The sequence below is a fragment of the Pecten maximus genome, chromosome 1 (genome assembly GCF_902652985.1).
Source record: "Pecten maximus chromosome 1, xPecMax1.1, whole genome shotgun sequence".
In the NCBI taxonomy this organism is placed as follows: Eukaryota; Metazoa; Mollusca; class Bivalvia; order Pectinida; family Pectinidae; genus Pecten; species Pecten maximus.
Window position 1 is genome coordinate 53,427,664 of NC_047015.1, and position 22,946 is coordinate 53,450,609.

The following is a 22,946-nucleotide window of genomic DNA, read 5'->3' on the forward strand; positions in this document are numbered from 1 at the left end:
GTTGACAACGTGTTTTGGTCTAAATGAGTCAGAGTAGATGGGCGTGGTAATCTTACACCCGAGACACGCATAAAAAGTGGTGTATCGCGGTGTTCAAGTACAATTAGTAGAAGAAAGTAGACGTCATGACAAAAGCAGTTCTAATCGGAAGCAATTTCATCGAGCGGCTGAGAAGATTCTGCGACGACAACCTGGAGACACCCTGTACCACAATATTTTGCGGGTGAGACCAACCCACTTTGGAAAAGGCATTGGCAGTGGAAGCAGACGAAGACTTCTTCCTCATGGGAGGAAACGACATACACACGAAGTCGAAACCAAGAGAGATTTTTGACAGGATAGTTGAAATGGTAGAAATTCTGCACAACACCCGACATCCAACGGTTATGGGTTACAAAAATCTTTACATGGGGCAGATTCAAGGCACCGGGAATGAACAAAATAACTTTCGACAAGCAGAGACTCCTGACGCTCGAAATACGCAAACAATATTATATTAGAAAATAAGATGACATGATTACTATTTAAAAAAAAAAAATTCAAATACAAATTAAATCGCAATTTTTTTTAACTTTCCAGTTGTTTTCTAATTGACGTAGCAGCCAAGCATCCAACCTCCCTGTAATTTAAAATTTAGTTAAAATATATCAGATTTTATATCCGATTTTATATCCAAAATATTCCTAGGCATGTACTTTCATATTACACATATTTGCCCTTTGGCACAAACTCGGTTTACGTAGTTGATCTGATGTTAAGGGTACGTGTTCTACATGGTTACGTGATATTGTTTCGGGCCATAATGCAGACGTCGTCTGTGTTACCATGTATCTATCAATCATAACTGTATACTTAGTACTAAATAAGGCTGGATATTTTTGTACTATTTGGTCGGAGTCACTCCTGGACACTCAGTCCTGGGCTTAGCTCTCGCCCGGGACATGTTTGGTTTGGTTTTATTTGATTAACGTCCTATTAACAACTAAGGTCATTTAAGGAGGGCGTCCCGTGTTTTGCGATATGCATGTGTAGTGTGTGCGAATGTGTGTTTTTGGAGTCTGCGGTTTGTTCGGGTTAAGTCTCCTTGTGATGGGCCGGAACTTTTGTTTGCCGATTTATAGTGCTACCTCACTGAAGCATACTGCCGAAGACACCCAGCTGGACACCCCACCCGGTCGTCCCCGCATGTGGGTTAATGTTGCATTTATAATTAAAAAGAACAAAAAACATCATGTTTTAATATAAATTCAACATTAACCCACATGCGCCACTCCCAATATGCTGAGCGCTAAGCAGGAGTAGCAACTACCATTTTTAAAGACTGTGGTATGTCCCGACCAGGGGACAGAACCCAAAGCCTTCCTGGGTGCTACCTCACTGAAGCATACTGCCGAAGACACCCAGCAGCACACCCGACCCGGTCACATTATACTGACAGTATATACCTTAATAAAAGTATCAACCAAGAAGAAAGAAAAGTCATTTTATTATACATGTGTTTATTATTATTTACGTGTTAAGTTTAAACTGTAATTTCGAAATAACGCATCACGTCAGCTATTATAGTTGGACATTCCCAGGCTAAGTACTTTCACAAGTACTTACGTCCTAGTGATGACATTTTAGTCGTCTCCAGAAGCGGGTTACGTATCGAGGAGATGTGGTTAGAGATTAGGGAGATGGTGTCCAGTCATGATATTTTTGTCATACACTGCGGCGCAAACAACCTCGGTCGAGATTCCGTTCCTGCAATATCAAAGCAGTTTCAACTGCTCTGTGAGAAGATCTGGTCAGTGTCGGCACGTACGCCGATCGCGATTTCCTGCATCCTACCAAGATAGTCTCCCGTTTTGACGACGCAGCACCCAGACCGAGATTCATCAACCGTGTCAACTCCAAGGCCCGGCATGTCAACGTAGCACTGCGGACTATCGCCAGCACCACATCCAGACTGATGTATATCCCACATCCAGCATTTGCCATGAATCCGGAACAGCTCCTCGGTAGAGACGACCTGCACATTTCCTTCAAAGGGACAGAATGGTGGTTAATGACATCCTCTCCGGTATTTGATCTACGCCTGCCCCGACCACCACTTCGCCAACCCCGACACCTACGCCAGCATCTGTTTCACAATCTGCCAAGAAATTTTGAAGGAATAGTTGAAGGTTCACAGGGAGATAAGTATGCAGTTCAGTTACACCCGAAAGATAAAAGTCAATGTCCTTCTATAGGTACAGGTTATCATATTATAATGGCTAAGTTAAGTATAGGATTAGATGATTCAGCAGGTAAGAGAAAACTCCATATGGCCAAAATTAAACGCACTTCGAGGAAACGTGTAGACAAAAAAGCAGATAGGAAACGACCAAGACCTTGCGATAGAGATGATACTGATATAGTTCCCGCGCCAGACAGGAAGTCAGATCAACCCTCTCCCCTCCATGATATTTCAGACATCGGCACTCCCAAAAACCAAAACCTAGGTCTAGTTTATCGTTAACTTTGGTTTGGTTTGGTTTATTTTGTTTAACGTCCTATTAACAGCTAAGGTCATTTAAGGACGGCCTCCCGTGCGTGCGACATGCATGCGTGTGGTTAGTGCGTATGTGTGTTTTGGGAGGCTGCGGTATGTTCGTGTTAACACATAGGAGATTATCAAATATTATGGAAGAGAAGGAAGATATATCCAAAGAGGTGAGTATTAAACAGTCATAAGAAAATATCAAAAATGATGACAACGCTGATGTAAGTATAAAACAGTCTAAAGAAAGTATCCCGTGTGATGATATTGTAAGTATAAACGAGCCTATTGTAATCACTAGTCCTAAGGTAAAACCTTATTGAAAAAGACTTTCGTTGCCAAGAAGACATAAACCAAAGGTAAGTGATATGTTAGAAGATATTTCAGGTGATAGGCCGTCAATGTGTAAGCCAGTAGAAACGAAACGTTTTTGTATGGATAATGGATAAAGTACACAAGTTTTAAAGAAATTTTTTTTTTTAAAAGATAGAAAACTTGATAGAAATACAGTGTGTTATGTACAGTTTCCAAATATAAAAAGGTATGCAGGATACCGGTTACGCTCCAGTTTTGAAAAAAGGAAGGTGGAATTATGCGTTACGAATTAGACCAAATACAGCACCAGCAGCGCAGATCCATCATACAGGTGAGGATCATTGGGTAGTATCGGTACAGGAGGTAGATGATAACGAGGTATTTATTCTTGATAGTTTGATAGGTATAACTAAGCAGAAAGATCATTTGTCAGCGTCGTAAGAAATTCAGGTAACTTCATCATATGGAAAAAATACGAATATCTTGAAAACAATTTTACCTAACGTACAGCAGCAGAAAAATGGGGTTGACTTATGGGTTTTTGCGATAGCTAATTTAATAAGTTTTGTTTCAACGGTTTTAACGGGAGTGAGGAATTAGAATTTGACATAGATTGTATGAAACAGCATCTAGTTAATTGTATTTCGAATGGTAGATTTTCTAAATTTTTAAGTAGGAAACCAAATCAAAATAGGAAAAAGAAAGTTTCACAGGCATTAAAATGATATTTTTATCGATTGCGAGTCAGACGGGCGTCACCTTTCTAATGTTTACGATGATTTCCCGTGTATTAAAACCGAGCTTGTTAATGACGGTTTGCCATATATATTTAAAATTGACTTTTTATACACTTGGTAAACATTTTAATGAATTCAAAACACAAACTAAGAATCAATAGTGCATCACATCAACGGCGCGGAAAATAAAGTGTCTGCCACCTCGCTAGTTCTGATGATTGGATATCTACCAACTATCAAAAGCATCGTTATTGACCTCAGCTGTTGATAGGATGTTAAACAAATAAAACCAAACCAAAACTATATGTGATTTGATATGCGTATTTCATTGTTTCTGTTGATAATTGATAAAATACGAGCTTATAACTCGGATTTTAACACCCACAATAGACTGACGGAGTATTCTAATTTTAGTAACACAGACCACATGACCACATTCTATTCAATATGGCTGTGTAAGACGTTTGGGTAAAGTCGATTGAAACAAACTTCGTGTTTTTGTGTAATTTTGCTATTTGTTAGAGATTATGCACGTGTAATTCATATCATTTTTATTTTCTCGTTACTTGTCAGATGATTATATTAGCCAATAAAGTAGCGATCCTTGTTGACAGGGTAGTTATTATGCATTCTGTCAAAATCTGAAAATGTCTTCGGATTAGATCCTGAAGAAGCTCAAGACGCGGAGAATAACTTCTTGGCAATGTTGAGACATCAAAGCATTGGGGATGTTGATGTTAGCGAGGTGGAAACTGATCCTGATATGGATCAGACAAAAGTAGAGCTTGGTCCCGGCGCTGCGGCAGACGATCAAGACGAATGGCACGCCGGCTTTGATTATTTTAAGAGAGGACTACCACACATTTTCACACCAAGAGGAACACAGGACCTACTCGGTCAATGACACCAGATAAGGAGCCAATAGATTTTCTGGCATTGTCTTTAGTTTTAATTGATCTACTGATAGAGGTGACCGGAAGATATTCCCACTAGCAGATTGACACAAATCCGGAACAGAACCAGCAACCTTGGAAAATAGGGGCGTTTCCAAGTGTGCTGCTGAAATATAGACCTTTCCTGGGTCTTTCTATGGCAATGGGTGCGACAAGGAAACTGTCAGTAAAACTTTACTGGGCAACTGACGCATACTTGGAAACGCCCCTATTTTCTAGGACCATGGCGAGGGATCGGGTTAGCCAGATTTTCAGGTACCTACACTTTGCCGACAATGACTTAGAACAGGAGCGGAATAGCCCAACCTTTGATCCCTGTTTCAAATCAGGACACTTGTTTCTCACCTGAACGATCATTTTGTACAGGAAAATGTTCCATGCAGGCGTGTAACAGTTGATGAGTGTATGGTTTTCGTCTAAAGGAAAAGTACACTCCAAGCAGTACATGAGGCTCAAACCCTAAAAAATGGGGTGTGAAAGCCACTATTGATCCCAAGAAGTTTGGACGCCATAATTCAACTTTGAAGAACATCTAAATACATCATTTGACGCCGTGACCTCGGACGTTTCTGCTGCCACAACAAAACAAAAATGAAGTACATTATAACATTATACCTTCTACGCCACTATACGATCAACGCCATTACAAGAACCAACGCCATTACAAGGATTCCACGCCATTAAAAGAATTTACACCAACACTATAAGATCTATGCCATTTCAAGAATATTCTCAATGACGCATATCTACAAGAATCAACGCTATTACAAGAAATTACAATGACCATCGGCTTTGAAACATCACCTTCAATTAAGGACAATCGCAACCAATACAGCAAGCATGCATCATACCAAGAAGAAGACCACCACAACAATCACTGACCACCAAATCGCCTTTCCAGGACGTACAGACCAACATGACGAATTAACTCCATACCTCCCAAGTACCGTGATGCAAAGATTTGGTTTGGTTTATTTTGTTTAACGTCCTATTAACATCTAAGGTCATTTAAGGACGGTCTCCCGTGCGTGCGACATGTATGAGAGTGGTGAGTGCGTATGTGTGTTTTGGGAGGCTGCGGTATGTTCGTGTTAAGTCTCCTTGTGATAGGCCGGAACTTTTGCCGATTTAAAGTGCTATCTCACTGAAGCAGACTGCCGAAGACACCCAGCAGCACACCCCATTCGGTCACATTATACTGACAACGGGCCAACCAGTCGTCCCACTCCAAATATGCTGAGCGCTAAGCAGGAGTAGCAACTACCATTTTTAAAGACTCTGGTATGTCTCGGCCAGGGGACAGAACCCAAAACCTTCCTCACAGCGGCGAACGCTCAACTAAAGGCCAAAAGTGAGGCATTGTCAAGGGAGACATTAGGAAGAAGAAAGTTATCAAGAAAGAAGAGAAAAGATAAGATCCCAAGTTTAGTCGCCTCTTACGATCATGCAATGGGGGCAGCAGGTACAATTCTTACGCCCTACCTGCAGGGCAGATAGGTAATGTAGGTCTTATTTTGTTATCTTGTTTTCCTGCGTGAACATTAATCGTTAAAATAAATGTATAACTTCAATTATTCATTGAAAGTATTTTACAACACTATGACATACAAATGTTCATAGTTAACATGTTTCATAGATTAGTTTTTGTACACGCGTTTATTTTTCTAAATGCGATTATTTAGCATATTTTTAATCAATATTAGAGGTTATCTCATATTAATACTATCAATTTTGCTCATGTCCATGCATCTTTCAAAATTCTAAAACAATTTCTGATAACTATGGTTATTTAACTCTGTAATACGATTGTTTTTACACATACATATACTTGTTTGTTTCATGTTCATTTACCACAAATATCTTAATTGAAGAAGTTCTCCCACAGGCCACCCACCAGGTGGCAATGAACAACAAACACATCACAGCATATTCACAACGCACTGCACGATTGCCATTTATATATAAAATTTATATATGAAATGTCATCAATCATAATTTTCTTCATACACTCCAATAATATTTAATACACATAAACTTCCGTCTATATTTCATTAAACACTGATCAATATTTTCTAATTCATTGGAAATACATGTATTACATCAATATTCCCTATAACCCATACAACTATTCTTGCGTCATAGTGACAAAATGCCCATATACTATACAAACACATTTATAAGCCCCAAAAAAACAACAAATTTTTTTCCCTCTGTCGTCGCCCAGTGCGCTGCCTGAACTGATACTCTGCGGTGTACACGGGTACAACCCCGTGTGTCACACCACCCAGCGGAATACCCGTGGGAGAAAGTAATTTCGTGCTAATTCATTTCATTCAAACGCGCGAAATATGATTTCTCCCACAGGCCACCCACCAGGTGGCAATGAACAACAAACACATCACAGCATATTCACAACGCACTGCACGATGAATATAAAGAACGGGCTAATGCCGAACTCTGCCACCGATCAAACTGAAAACATTAAACACTTATATGTACAGTTTATATTAATAGAAACCTAGCCGCATCCTCCACCCACAGTGATCAACCTTATCCATCCTGAAATAAAAAGCAGCATATATACATAACTGTCAAGTATTTGTAATGTTCCTTAATGATCCTATGCCCTATAAACCAAGATTTTTAGAAACTGTCAATCTCTCCAACAAACCATCTTTGACATATCCGTCCTTGGCAGTTTCAGACCGCCAACGTCCATGCTTTTTAAACAACCTGTCCGGAATCCCATGATTTGCCGCTGCACTAGCACCGCCAGCCCGGAAACTGTGTAGACCAAAACTAGAAATGTCCGGAACTATAGACTTATAAAAAGCAATAAATTGCTCGCGAAGTCTAGAATAATTCATTGGTGCATTCACTTTTCGCAACACATATCCTTCACCGGATTTTGTAAGATTACGAAATAGAAATTCACCGCTTCCAGCACTAATTGATGCTAATTTACAATACAACTCCAAGTGATTCACTGGACACAACTTGTTACCTGTCCTCGCGATAACTAACCAGGCTCCATCCCGATAAATATCCGTCTTTGATTTCTCAATGAAGATCTCCATGTGGGTGGAGGACACTTTTATATCACATCTCATGAGGGCGAGCACCTCTGCACTTCTCAAAAACCCTGCATAAGACAACAAAGATATTGTTATCATCCTTTGCGACAACAAATTGCTCTCATCATAATATTTTTCATACAATTTTTCCAAAATGTCAACTGTAATAATATCTTTCTTTACCACTGGTTTTGAAACTTTCCTTTTTGCACCTTCAAATACATTTTTTACTAACCAGCTTTCAGTTGGAGAACTCTCTCCAACCATATTATGTGCCCATCGAATGCTATAAAAAATTTCTGTCAACACACTTTGACTTGTTCCCGCAGATAACAAAAAATTGCAAAACAGACAAAGATGTAAAGTTTTCACTGGAAATATGGTTAAATTATTCGCTTTTGCCCAGTTTGCCCACTTATTAAATCCATAGTAATATTTTTGAACAGTTTTATCTGATTTAGCATTTAATAAAAGTTCAGGTAATCCTTTAGCCAGGCTCTGCAAATTTTGTGGTAAACTGGCAACCTCATTTTCTTTAGTCTGGAAAAATAAATGTGTAAACACAAACCAAAAATTAAAAAATCATTACTCTACATTGTCGTTTACTCATACCTATCTCGCATGAGTCAATATCAATTACAAACTATCTGACTCCGTACATACATATAAATATATACAAATTAACACTTTACAAACCCGCGCTATTGCGCGATTAATAAATGGTTGTACAAAAAAAAACCATCCAGGCCAACAAAGGGCCTACCTAGCATCCAGCTAGTATGTGGTTATACAAAAAACCACCTTAGCATACAGCTAAACCCTGGGTTATACAAACCCTTCTGTTCGCCTTTAGCGAAAATCAATCAACAAAGCTAACATTTGAAAAGGAAGACATTTCCCACTGAAGACTGAGTTACTTCCCCTCCCCTGTACACACACATTTTCACATTGGGGGAGAAATCTTGCATCTCTCACTGCAGCCATAAAACCTGTCCCACCAGGACAAAGTATAGGCCAAAACCTGGCCGACTTCCATACTGGTACAATTAATGTACCAAAAGCTCTACAGGCTTTCATATTCATAATTGTTCTTGAAATCAAATAAACTGGAGGGACAAACCACCCGTTATAACCTGCCCAATTTGCTGTAAATGCATCCATGCCAGCTGAACCTGGATTCCAGAACAGCGAATAAAATACACTATGCTTGGCATTGTAATAGGAAGCGAACCAGTCAATATCAAATGGCCCCCAAAGTCTATCCAACTGCTTATATACCGAGTTACTAATTTCCCAATCATCAGGGTCATTAATTCTACTAAGATAATCAGCTTTCTCATTTTCTGCTCGCGGCACCCACTCCATCTCTAACCTGATATTAAATCTACAACATTTCTCATAAATATGCATTGCTATATCTTGTAATTCTGCCTTCATACTTCCTTTATCCACAATCCCAATAACACCCTGATTATCGGAGAACCACTTAACCCTTTGACCTTGTAGAACATGAACCAATGAAGACAAAACATGAGAAACTGCAGTTAACTCCCTCCATGTAGAACTTTTACTTGCATCTGATTTTGACCACAGCCCTTGAGCCACGCCCATAGACGATTCCACACAATAACCGCCATATCCTGTATTACTAGCATCCGAAAATACTATTCTATGACATTGAGGTTCAAATCTCAAAACAGTCGAGTTTCTGATCCTAATATTTTTACTCCAAAACCTTGCCTGTTCCAATGACATATCAGATAATGACAAATGTTCATTCCATGACTCTGTACTGGCCACCTGCATGCTCATACTCCTCGTCATCAGCTGTGTTACACTCCCAAACACAATCGACATAGATATAACATGTCCTATACATTTTGCCAACTTTTTCACATGCACAGAACAGCCTCGTTCGGTTAGCCTAATCACATCGTCTATGCAAGACTGGGCTCTCAATATCCTCTGCTCAGGAATAGACATTCTACCTTCCTCGGCGTTAACATCCACCCCCAAAAACACCAAACTCTGTGTTGGGGACCACAATGATTTTTCAGCCTTTGGCACAAACCCAGACTGCAACAAATCTGATTTAACCTGCTCGCTTTGTATTCTGCATAATTCTTTATCCAAATTTACCCCCAAACCATCGTCCAAGTACATCAATATCTGATACCCTTCCCCTCTCCATTTACCTATAAGGGGACGTGTGATCTTAGTAAACAGATATGGAGCTGTCCTGATACCAAATGGAAGGACCAAGAATTTAAAATACTCTACCTTCCCATCAAACACCCAAGAGAAACCCAAATACTTAGTATGATCTGCAAAAATATCTATGTGGTGATATGCAGAATGGATATCAAACTTGTACATCCATGAGCCCTGATTAAGATAAATCAATGCAGTTCTTATATCATCAAATTTAACTTTCTCCTTCCATAAATGTGCGTTAACACACCTTAGGTCCAAAATTAACCTCTTCTTACCGTTCGATTGTGTTGAAACTGTAAGGGGATTTACTACCAAGGGTACATCTTCACACCGTTCAACCAGCCCCTTCCTAACTAGCTGTGTTATTGCTTCCTTAACAAAATCAGCGTTACTCAGAGCCGATTTATTATTTGGTAGATACATTTTGGGAGGAGATGAGAAAAATGGGATCTTATATCCATACTGGATTACATCCAGCACAAATTGATTTCTACAGAAGGATTTCCAGAATTCAATAGAACTTTTCAATCTGCCCTTCACAATTATTTCTCGTTCCCCTTGTTCATACTCAAAATAATCATCAGTGAGCTCATCTAGAATTAGTGTTTTTGTAGAATCGCATGGTTTAAAATACTTATCTAAAATCAGACTCTGTGCCTTTGTCTGTTTCACCATGGTGGTCCCCTTGTCCGATGACGGACGACTTGTCTTATTTTGATGCGCCTGTCGCCTTGCCGTCAACTCCAGAACCTCCGCTGACTCCACATTCCCGTCTAATGTGCCCGTACTGTCCACAACCGAAACATATTGGTCCTGCTGGACCCCATCCCTTCCTTGGGCCACGAAAAAGCTGGTTTCCAGCATTGAAAACAGGATTCCCAACAGCAACAGTAGGAGGATTCCCCAAACCGGAAGTCGGTGCACCCACAGCAAACGAGGGATAGGGTGCCGGACGAACATATCCGGAACGACGCTGATATCGTTTTGACTGTAACTCTTTTTTGCTCTTCTCCTTCTTAGCGTCTGATTCCGCCTTATAAATTTTCTTCTGGTCATCCGAGTCTTTAGCTATTGGGTCGGAAATATAATGTTTAACTGTGTCCCAACCGTAGTCTGACCTATCCGCCAACCTGATATGCCGGTTTCTCTCTGCTATGTCTTCTATCACTTTGTTTAAAGTTTCCTCACAATAGCCAATTTTTCCGTTTTGTAACCCCCACACGGCTTGCTTCACATTATCCTCTACCTCTGAATTGAATTTATACTGGTCTTTATTACCGTTTCTCTTCCACTGAAACTCGGTGTCTTCTTTGAGTCTCTTGAACTCTATATCCTTCGCCGAACTTTTAGCAGAAATTTCTCTTTTCAACTCACAAATTTGGCTTTGAAAAGTTTCTTTACTGGAAGTAATTGCATTTAGTAATTCAGACATGGACGGCTGTGTTTCACAAATGTCATTTTGTCTGCAATTACTCTCACCTTCGCCGTCGCTCATCACGCCTACAGTACAGTATATAGAAACGTAGCACGATTTTTTCCCTCTGTCGTCGCCCAGTGCGCTGCCTGAACTGATACTCTGCGGTGTACACGGGTACAACCCCGTGTGTCACACCACCCAGCGGAATACCCGTGGGAGAAAGTAATTTCGTGCTAATTCATTTCATTCAAACGCGCGAAATATGATTTATATACAAACTTGTTTACAAACAAACTGAAACATATTTTTATTATATGCATTTTAACTATATTTACCTTATAATGATTTATTTTAAAATTCAGTAGTATGATGTGTGTATTCTGTGAAAAAAGTGAGATGTGGTTTCATAACCGATGTGAGAATTTAACAAAAGATAAAACCTCTATCTTGAGACAAAGTCAAAATTGTGACTTCATTTGTTCAAGTTGTTGTCAGACAAGCGATAGTAAATTTGATTATGACCTCTAAAAAGGCCAAAAATGTACGGTAGCAGCAATTTGCTGACGAGAGCACTGATGAAGAGAAAGTATCGCTCAGGAATGAGAAGTTGACACAGGTAATAAATGAGACAAATTACACATATTCAGCTCAAAGTTGCTTCGTCGAAGACGATGTAGCTAAACAAATATTGGATGAGCACAGAATGTCGGTTAACGACAGAAAACCTGTAAAAGTATCGGGTAATGGAAACTGTCTCTTTAATGCTTTGTCAATGGACATTACTGGCAATGAGTCTATTGCCCATGCTTAGAGTATTTACTTGTATAGAGATGGTCCAGGACAAATCGGTGTACGATACAAATGACCATACGTCTTAAGTCTGGTCTCACCATCTTACGATGAATCCTTTCGAGATGCCGCAAAATCAAGTCCTTCTCATCGGCATGGACGATGCTTGCCGCAGCATCAGTACTTGGTTGTCCGATTCAATCCGTGTATCCACCAGTAAATGGCTTCATGGATAAAACTCTCGGTATTTTGAATACAACATTTATGCCTTTGAAATCAATGAGCAGAGAGCCTGTAGTTATGTTGTGGTCTAGCTCTAGCATTGGGATGAGAAAACATGGACTCCCGACCACTTTGTCCTTATTGATCAAACTGGGACTTGATATTTTTATCATTATATTGACATTATGAGTGGATTTCCACCTCTGAACAGCATACTCATATGGTCAGTCGGTGCTTGTCCGACAATATTTTATGAAACACTGGCAAAGCCTGTCGATTATTCAATGAAAGCGGAATCTGATAGAACTTCTCATGAAATTCCTTTATACACAAACGAAGAGTTTATACCATGGACCAAAGTCATGGGAGTCACGCAATCGCTTCATACACAAAAGAGTTATCAAAAGACATGACCTTAAATCATAATAAACTAGAGGGCAAGTTTCTAGCAACAGATACGACATATCTAGACATTTTGGTGTGAATGGAAATGTGACTAATAAAACAGTTCCACACTCCATTAAAGCTGACAACGCAAGTTAAAAAGCTTTCGTTTTGAAATTTAAGAAGAAAAAAACCCTGAGACGTTCCTTGTGATAAATATACATGTATATCTTCCGGTCACCGTTTCAAAGTAAGTGGCAGACATTTGAGTTGAAGTCTGCTTGGATAGGAGACCTGTGCCTATAAAAACACGCATGCACGTGAGACTGACCATTATTATATCAATGTCAGCACAACGCGACACATCGCAACACTATAAAAAAAACGTTACGAAAAAACACCCTTGCCTTGTTTGTTTTCTGCTCAACAGCAGAGACATGGACTTTAAAGAGGTTAATAGTGATTGATTAATGGGTGTAAATATTTTCAAGGTATAATTTAAGATTCACTTACATATTATATATATATATATATATATATATGTACGTTCTCTATGAAATTGTAACCAAGTGCACATGGATAAAAAGTCGTGTCAACACATTTAAAAGAATGCAAACCTTACCTCTGTTTATTCAGGGATGGTATACATTCCTGTGTTTTATGCTATTACATTTCCTGTCAATTTCAGTAGAAAAATATCCCCTCAACGCAAAATATTATACATGTACATTTATCTAGCACGTGCATATCTGACGTAATATTACGTGCGAGCACATATGGCATTGGTAACACCTCATTCAGCTTCCGAATAGAAATCAACATGGCCACGTGAAATGCAGAGGAAAGAAATATATGTAATGGAAACTGCTGTATTTAGTTGTGTTGCCTTTTATTTTATTTTGTACATAATTTGGGATGTTAGCTGATAAGTACTGACCATCTTCACACTAATGTCACTTTCCCAGGTGAGTGCACTCTTTATTTTCAGAAGAGAGACGCCGGGTCACATATGTTTACGATACTCAGCGCATGTAGTTGTACGTGAAGCGCTCAATGTTGGAGTGGGAACCGGTTTGACTGGTATCGAGCTTTTATAGGCATTGGTCCCCAGTCTCGTATCCAAACAGACTTCAACTAAAATGTCTGCCACTTCCGTCGAAACGGTGACAGGAAGATATACCATTTAATTTTTTTTTTTTATTTCGAAGCGAAAGCTTTTTAATTTGATTGTCAGCTTTACGGAGAATGTGTACTTCGTGCTTGACCATGCACATAACATCAATAGAAAGGCAAATGCTAAGAAAATTGGAGTTCTGGGACCAAATTCCAAAACGACATATTTTGTGAAACAGACTGACGGCACATTGAAATCATGTGCCAAGAGAAAGGGCATATAATGTAAAGCAATTCGAACCAAAGCCGCATGTTTCTAACACATATGTTAAAGCGTTATTACGCCTCACTTAAAACAGACACATCATACAAAAAGAGAATCATGATCAGTTGGTTCGAAAGTATAACGGGCAAGTCTGTTTCAGTTTGTAACAAAGCAAATACCGAAAATATTTGGGATTATCTTACTGGTGTCGTGAACAAACATGGCAACGCCAAAGTAACAAGCCAAGAGTACTTTCGTACATCAATTGCGAAACAATCAATTAATAAAACTGAATCAGGACTGGGAGCCCGAGAAACTACCAGATCTGATCACAAAAATAATGCGAGAAGCACTGCTACAAAGAAAGTTTGATACATGGTGCATGATATTATCATGGGGACTTCGAGTTAAGTCCATCAGTAGGCAGCCTGCAATGTTCAAAATCGCTCTTGCAGAGTAAAAGATTCCTAAGTCATGGGATCAGACGTGAAAGACAAGAAGAGTCCACCTCATCAACGGATGGTGGTCCCATAACCCAACACACACAATCTTTAGCAATTGAACCTAGGCAAAGAAACGCACCAAAAATGCAAAAAAAGCTCTCATTGATAACTTCATTGAGTTCACTTACACAATATTTTTATCTTGGAATGCCTTTGATTAGTGGGGTTCGTGTGTGTATATATACATATTTGAGAGAAAAGAAAGAAAGAAAAAAAAAACCCGCTGGCAACACACAACCTGTCAGACTGTTAAGTTCACGGAAAACGCAACCACGCACACATGCACATTATTTTGCAGCTGCATGGTTGCCCATCCTGGAAGCTTCCCTGCTGTCGCTTTGAAATAATGTCTGTTTCATTGGACACAGACAGTCTGTTGCCATGTGTATACAATAGCTAGGCCTGGTCCCAACTTACCCACGACACCAGACACCAGAATACCCATACTTAAAACAAACAGTTGATGCCACAGCCATTTCTACCATCACTACACATTCGCGAAACATCCATCGTGCTCCATCGCTATGCTGCAACTCCGTAGCTGATGTACACTGTAGTTAGTTGAGTACATCCAGCGACAATATAGCCTTGTACCGAAACTAAGTTTATTTTTAAAAATACTTAATTTAAATCTACAAAACTATTGGTCCATTAGTACACGTGTAAATGTATAGTCAGACAGCCAAATATTTACCAGACATGAAGTAAGCTAGGTTATCTAATTCATATTGACCACATGTCTGAAGATTATGTTAAGTGGCTGGGGCATAAGGTTAAATACCTGGCGTTATTATGTATTATCTAACTACAATGTATATTACGTAAATGTTTATATCACCATGCCACGTGGACTACTGGATATGTGTATCTTTAGTATTTAAGGACCACATATTAAGCAGTGCATGGCAGAAGTCGTGGGGCGGTCAACGGGCCACTCCAAAACAATGTAAGCCCAGGACAAATCATTACACTACTGTATCAACTATGTTTGTATGTTTACTATGTACGTAAATTATAATCCCCCAACCAATGAGTCTACAGTTATGACATCATCACGGAAGAAAGTACAACAAAATCATTAAATATTATAGTCTACACATGTTTTATTATTTGGTTTTGCATCCCAAATGTCAAGTGTGCAGTAGACATTATTTATTCATAAATATAGAGTACTAAATAAGTTTTGTTTTAATCCTAATTCAGGCTGGCACCAGACTCAACGTGAAAGGTGGACATGGCACGGTTTTGTTTACAAACTTGCCCCCCCCCCCCCCCCCCCTGTTGTGACAGTGAGAGAGGTGTCCTGGCTTGAGATGATATTGCAATAACGATATAGACACCGGGAGGTACAATTTCCGTCGGGAAAAGAGGCTATGAAGCGATACAGTAGACAGCGCATTATTCCAGAGATAATTAGATTGTAATGTCCATACTGCATTCATCCACATCGGAGGAAATGCAATAGCAGCAGATTCATCACAAAAAGACATCTTCAACAGCATAGTTCAAAAAATCGATCAGTTCATCGCGTCCGAGATAATAAGAGTATATATCGCAGAAAGACTGACGAGGGAGCTCAGCGCCTAGAAGTGTCCAGGCATCACAAAGACATCATTTGACCGGCAGCGAAAACGAATCAACCGACTTCTACAGAAGAAATATTGCAACAACTTCGTGACGTTCAAAACATCAAGTATCTGCAAGATTACTACACAGATAAAGTCCACCTCGCCACAACAGATACATCAAACAGCAACACAGGCATGAAGTACGTAACCAAATTTAGGAGATTACTAGGAAGCTGCTGATCAAAATCCATGTGAACAGAAAATTAAACAAAAACACGACGTTTTAAAAATCCGATTTTATTACATATTATTTCTAATTTTGTAACGGTATCACGACCCGTAATATTGCTACTAACATGATAGCGGCTTTATAAGGGAGGTAACCCCTACATACGCACTCCCCCACGCATGCATGTCGCACACACGGGAGGCCGTCCTTAAATGACATTAGCTGTTAATAGGACGTTAAACAAAATAAACCAAACCAAACATTATTTTGTACTTTAAGCGAATCAATAACACTAGTACGTAATAATCATCATGAAATGTTGAAAACATCTTTTTGATATGATATTGATGTATTATATATTGATTTGTATTGAAGATTAGGGTGGATTTGGGACGATATGGGTCGATTCAGGCAGAATTGGATGGTTTGATTTGCTTAACGTCCTATTAACAGCTAAGGTCATTAAAGGACGGCCTCCTGTGCGTGCGGCATGCATGCGTGTTTTGGGAGGCTACGGTATATTCGTGTTAAGTCTCCTTGTGATAGGCCGGAACTTTTGCCGATTTATAGTACTACCTCACTGAAGCATACTGCCGAAGACACCCAGCAGGACACCCCACCCGGTCACATTATACGGACAACGGGCGAACCAGACGTCCCACTCCTTGTATGCCGAGCGCTAAGCAGCTGGCACGGGAGGCCGTCCTTTAATGACATTAGCTGTTGATAGACGTTAAACAAAATAAACCACACCAAACCCACATTACCCGGATTTTACCTGTGCTCTCCCACATTATATGATTATTACCTCATTTTTTACACTAACTTTAAATTCATATCATTTCATCACTATTTAAAAAAAATTCACATACCATATCCCAGTTTCATCAGCTAGATTTGCAGAAGAAAGCTGCGGTACAACAACGTATATATATTAAAGATATTTCACTCTTTTAAATAGTTAAATTCTGTGACAAAATCAAATAAGGTCAATCTTTTGGAAGAACTAATTCAGTAGAGATGAAATCAAAACTACTATATTATCATTCATACTTTTATATGTATATTTTTAATATAATTTGAATAATAAATGTAACATTTTCCATCCGATAACACTTATCAGCATGGCTTATAGTATGGCTTAGAATCGCTGGTATTTTTCTTGATACTAATCAACTGAAATGATGCTGGTAGGTGGATTAAACTATTAAGATCAGTGTTTAAGTTGTTTGATATGTAAGTATATAAGAACATCGGATGGCTATGTCTATCACTACTCCTTGCCAACCACGAGCATGGCAAATGCAGATTCAGGTGAAATTTGAGAGTCAGCTATTCACAGAGCTGTGCCAACTCCTCGAAATCACTAAAACCCGTACGACACCCTACCATCCAAGCTCGAACGGACAAGTGGAGCGTCTGAACCGGACGGTACTGCAGATAGCGAGATGTTGTATACAGGGGCAAGATGACACCTGGGACTTATATCTTCCAATGATCAAGATGGCTATGCACGCAACTGAGAACAGGAGTACAGGATTCACCCCGAATAGTTTGTTTGTTTATGTTTTACGGCCCATCGACAACTAGGGTCATTTAGGGCCAAACAATATACTATCGGTTTTTTTTAAAAATTATTTTTAACGTTAAAAAGCATTCGTATTGTATATTTAGATCATTATGATAAAAAGTTGTTTAAAAATGGTATAATATATATATGTACGAATAGATTATGTGAACTTTGTGATATAAATATAACGTCAAAGAGAGTAACGTAAACCCCGAATATGTTGATGTTGGGACGGAAAGTGTTTCAGCCCTTAGACCTGTTGGTGGGTTTACCACCGCCTCTGGCAGAGACGTCTTACCAATGGGTCAAACACCTCACAGAATCACTCTCCCGTGTACATGAACTAGCCCGGCAACATTTGGGACGTGCACAACGCAGGCAGAAACGAGATCATAACTCAAAGCTGACTGAAAACCTGTTCCAAATTGGAGACGTAGTATACTTTGGTTTGGTTTGGTTTATTTTGTTTAACGTCCTATTAACATCTAAGGTCATTTAAGGACGGCCTCCCGTGCGTGCGACATGCATGCGTGTGGTGAGTGCGTATGTGTGTTTTGGGAAGCTGCGGTATGTTTGTGTTAAGTCTCCTTGTGATAGGCCGGATCTTTTGCCGATTTAGAGTGCTACCTCACTGAAGCATACTGCCGAAGACACCCAGAAGTACACCCCACCCGGTCACATTATACTGACAACGGGCGAACCAGTCGTCCCACTCCAAATATGCTGAGCGCTAAGCAGGAGTAGCAACTACCATTTTTAAAGACTCTGGTATGTCTCGGCCAGGGGACAGAACACAAAGCCTTCCTCACAGGAACGAACGCTCAACTAAAGGCCAAAAGTGAGGCATTGTCAAGGGAGACATTAGGAAGAAGAAAGTTGTTAAGAAAGAAGAGAAAAGATAAGATCCCAAGTTTAGTCGCCTCTTACGATCATGCAATGGGGGCAGCAGGTACAACTCTTACGTAGTATACAAAAGAGACTCGTCCGCCAAAGTTGGGAGAAGCACCAAGCTTAAGCCGCCATGACTTGGCCCTTATCTGGTAGAGGCATGCAAGCATCCAGTTTACAAGATCCGGAACCGAAGAGGGGCTAAGTATTGTCACCACGACCGCTTAAAGCTATACGCAGGGGATACGTTTCCCATATGGCTACGCCGCCTTAAGAAAAAATGCTGCTCCATATTCCGACCCACACAATGCAACTCTCAGTTGATTTTGTTGCAGAAAAATGGATGCAATAGACTTGCACGATAGGGAGGATGGATTTGAGGACTCCCTTCGGGAGGCCCAAGTGCTACTAGAACCAACCTCACTCCAGTCTTCACGTCCATCGACCGCTATAGGGCCGGCCTCTGATGGGGGCGCAGGTTCAAGGAGATGCCAGAATCGTGGTTTCCGTGCACCGCTTCTGGAGGACAACTCGCCTAGAGCCAAACGAAACCAAAACATCAACAGCAAATGAAGAAATGGTTGAGACAACATTGACATGCACTCTTCTCTATTTCGAATAATAACTTTGTAGATAATTCAATGCAACTGTTATATGTCATCAAGTACCAGACCATTGTATTAATCCTATAATATTACATGTTGATAATAACTACGGTGGTTTTATAAGTTTGTGTTTTATTTGGTTTAATTTGTTTAACGTCCTATTAACTGCTAGAGTCATTTAAGGACGGCCTCCAGTGCGTGCAACATGCATGCGTGTGTTGAGTGCGTATGTGTGTTTTGGGAGGCTGCGGTATGTTCGTGTTAAGTCTCCTTGTGATAGGCCGGGACTTTTGCCGATTTATAGTGCTACCTCACTGAAGCATACTGCCGAAGACACACAGCAGCACACCCCACCCGGTCACATTATACTGACAACGGGCGAACCAGTCGTCCCACTCCAAATATGCTGAGCGCTAAGCAGGAGTAGCAACTACCATTTTTAAAGACTCTGGTATGTCTCGGCCAGGGGACAGAACACAAAGCCTTCCTCACAGGAACGAACGCTCAACTAAAGGCCAAAAGTGAGGCATTGTCAAGGGAGACATTAGGAAGAAGAAAGTTGTTAAGAAAGAAGAGAAAAGATAAGATCCCAAGTTTAGTCGCCTCTTACGATCATGCAATGGGGGCAGCAGGTACAACTCTTACGTAGTATACAAAAGAGACTCGTCCGCCAAGTTGGGAGAAGCACCAAGCTTAAGCCGCCATGACTTGGCCCTTATCTGGTAGAGGCATGCAAGCATCCAATTTACAAGATCCGGAACCGAAGAGGGGCTAAGTATTGTCACCACGACCGCTTAAAGCTATACGCAGGGGATACGTTTCCCATATGGCTACGCCGCCTTAAGAAAAAATGCTGCTCCATATTCCGACCCACACAATGCAACTCTCAGTTGATTTTGTTGCAGAAAAATGGATGCAATAGACTTGCACGATAGGGAGGATGGATTTGAGGACTCCCTTCGGGAGGCCCAAGTGCTACTAGAACCAACCTCACTCCAGTCTTCACGTCCATCGACCGCTATAGGGCCGGTAGCTAACTACGCCTTCCCGAGGGCTGGCCTCTGATGGGGGCGCAGGTTCAAGGAGATGCCAGAATCGTGGTTTCCGTGCACCGGGCCTAGAGCCAAACGAAACCAAAACATCAACAGCAAATGAAGAAATGGTTGAGACAACATTGACATGCACTCTTCTCTATTTCGAATAATAACTTTGTAGATAATTCAATGCAACTGTTATATGTCATCAAGTACCAGACCATTGTATTAATCCTATAATATTACATGTTGATAATAACTACGGTGGTTTTATAAGTTTGTGTTTTATTTGGTTTAATTTGTTTAACGTCCTATTAACTGCTAGAGTCATTTAAGGACGGCCTCCAGTGCGTGCAACATGCATGCGTGTGTTGAGTGCGTATGTGTGTTTTGGGAGGCTGCGGTATGTTCGTGTTAAGTCTCCTTGTGATAGGCCGGGACTTTTGCCGATTTATAGTGCTACCTCACTGAAGCATACTGCCGAAGACACACAGCAGCACACCCCACCCGGTCACATTATACTGACAACGGGCGAACCAGAAGTCCCACTCCAAATATGCTGAGCGCTAAGCAGGAGTAGCAACTACCATTTTTAAAGACTCTGGTATGTCTCGGCTAGGGGACAGAACCCAAAGCCTTCCTCACAGCGGCGAACGCTCAACTAAAGGCCAAAAGTGAGGCATTGTCAAGGGAGACATTAGGAAGAAGAAAGTTGTTAAGAAAGAGAAAAGATAACATCCCAAATTTAGTCGCCTCTTACGATCATGCAATGGGGGCAGCAGGTACAATTCTTACGCCTTACCTGCAGGGCAGGAACTCGTTTGTTCTTGCCTATTAAGCAGGGTCAGGACATTTCTTCGCAGTCTATTTCCATATGGGCAATTCGCCTGGATTATGAGAATTCAGATGAAGGGATACATGATGTTTTTAAAGTTAGAGCTCATGAAGTTAGGACCCTTGCTTCTTCTTGGCCACTATTAGTGCGTTTCTATTAACTATGAATATAGCAGGCATTCATGTATTAAACTATGAAACTACTTTTTAGTGTGCTTATAAACCAAATTTAGTCCTCGTGTTTAAGCAAAAATGACATTTATATTTTGTTTGTTTTTTTAATTTTTGTGAGGAATTTTTGTTGAGGAAATAACTTATCCTGATCTTTTGGCAGTGAAAGAGTTACAAGAAATGTTTGATAGTTTCACAGATTTAGCTCAACCAGAGGCTATAAAGAGACTTTTTCCAGAAACGTACTTTTCAATCATCTGTTGTTTTGTTGTTTTCTTTTTTTTGTTAAAGGGAGAAAATTCAGTCCTAAAACAAAATTATATTCCAATCATAAAAGACAAAGAGAAGGCTATTACTTATGCAATACTGAACGTTGCTCCAAATTTGTTAAACAAGATCTCAAATTTTGGCTTATATGGACATAGGTTGAAACAACAGAAGAACCATTTTAATGCGCTGTGAATCAGAAAACATTTCTTGGAAAAATTGGAGGAATGGACATTGGAATGGCCAGAACCAATGTGATATTATTTTGTTAAATACGTGAATGTTGAAGTTTTCAGGTATATGGACTATTTAACAGTTCTCTAAGCTTTATTATCCCTATCCAGGCATTACAACAAATGCTTCTTAAAGTGTAAATGCAGTTTTCAAAAGAATGACCAACTGGAAAGAACATGTAGACAATTTGTTTTGTCCTTCCTGCAAAATTAGTATACGTAGAAACTAAGGGGAAAGGCAGGTGCAGGGCCATATATATTACTAGAACATTATCCCCATGCAGCTATTCCTAGAGATGAGCTTACTATTCCTGATGCAATCATTTCAAAAGTGATATCTACAATCGACAAGAAAAACCGCATTACCATTATAAAATGAAGATCGTGAAAACTTCGACACACTACCTGTACCATCAACTATTGAGTGTTTCACAACTATGAAGATGTATCACCACTTCACCTACTGAACCAGTGACACATTAAAAGCACTAGTTCAGACTACACCTACTGAACTAGTAATAATAATAAAACACTAGTTCAGACTCCACATTACACTACATCTACTGAACCAGTAACACATTAAAACACTAGTTCAGACTCCACATTACACTACACCTACTGAACTAGTAATACAAATAATACTAGTTCAGACTCCACAGTACACTACACCTACTGAACTAGTAATACAAATAATACTAGTTCAGACTCCACATTACACTACATCTACTGAACTAGTAATACAAATAATACTAGTTCAGACTCCACAGTACACTACATCTACTGAACTAGTAATACAAATAATACTAGTTCAGACTCCACAGTACACTACACCTACTGAACTAGTAATACAAATAAAACTAGTTCAGACTCCACAGTACACTACACCTACTGAACTAGTAATACAAATAAAACTAGTTCAGACTCCACAGTACACTACACCTACTGAACTAGTAATACAAATAATACTAGTTCAGACTCCACAGTACACTACATCTACTGAACCAGTAACACATTAAAACACTAGTTCAGACTCCACA

At 39.9% G+C, this 22,946-nt stretch overlaps 1 protein-coding gene across 1 annotated transcript; it reads right to left on the minus strand.

Annotated features, from left to right (window-relative positions):
- Nucleotides 1–4,703: 4,703 nt before the first annotated feature.
- LOC117318361 lies at nucleotides 4,704–10,492 on the minus strand. The gene is made up of 4 exons (XM_033873388.1): nucleotides 8,737–10,492; nucleotides 7,554–7,671; nucleotides 7,201–7,328; nucleotides 4,704–4,945 (listed from the first exon to the last, which is right to left on the minus strand). The coding sequence occupies exons 1-4, from the start codon at nucleotides 10,490–10,492 to the stop codon at nucleotides 4,704–4,706; spliced, it is 2,244 nt and encodes a 747-aa protein (XP_033729279.1).
- Between the last annotated feature and the right edge of the window lie 12,454 nt (nucleotides 10,493–22,946).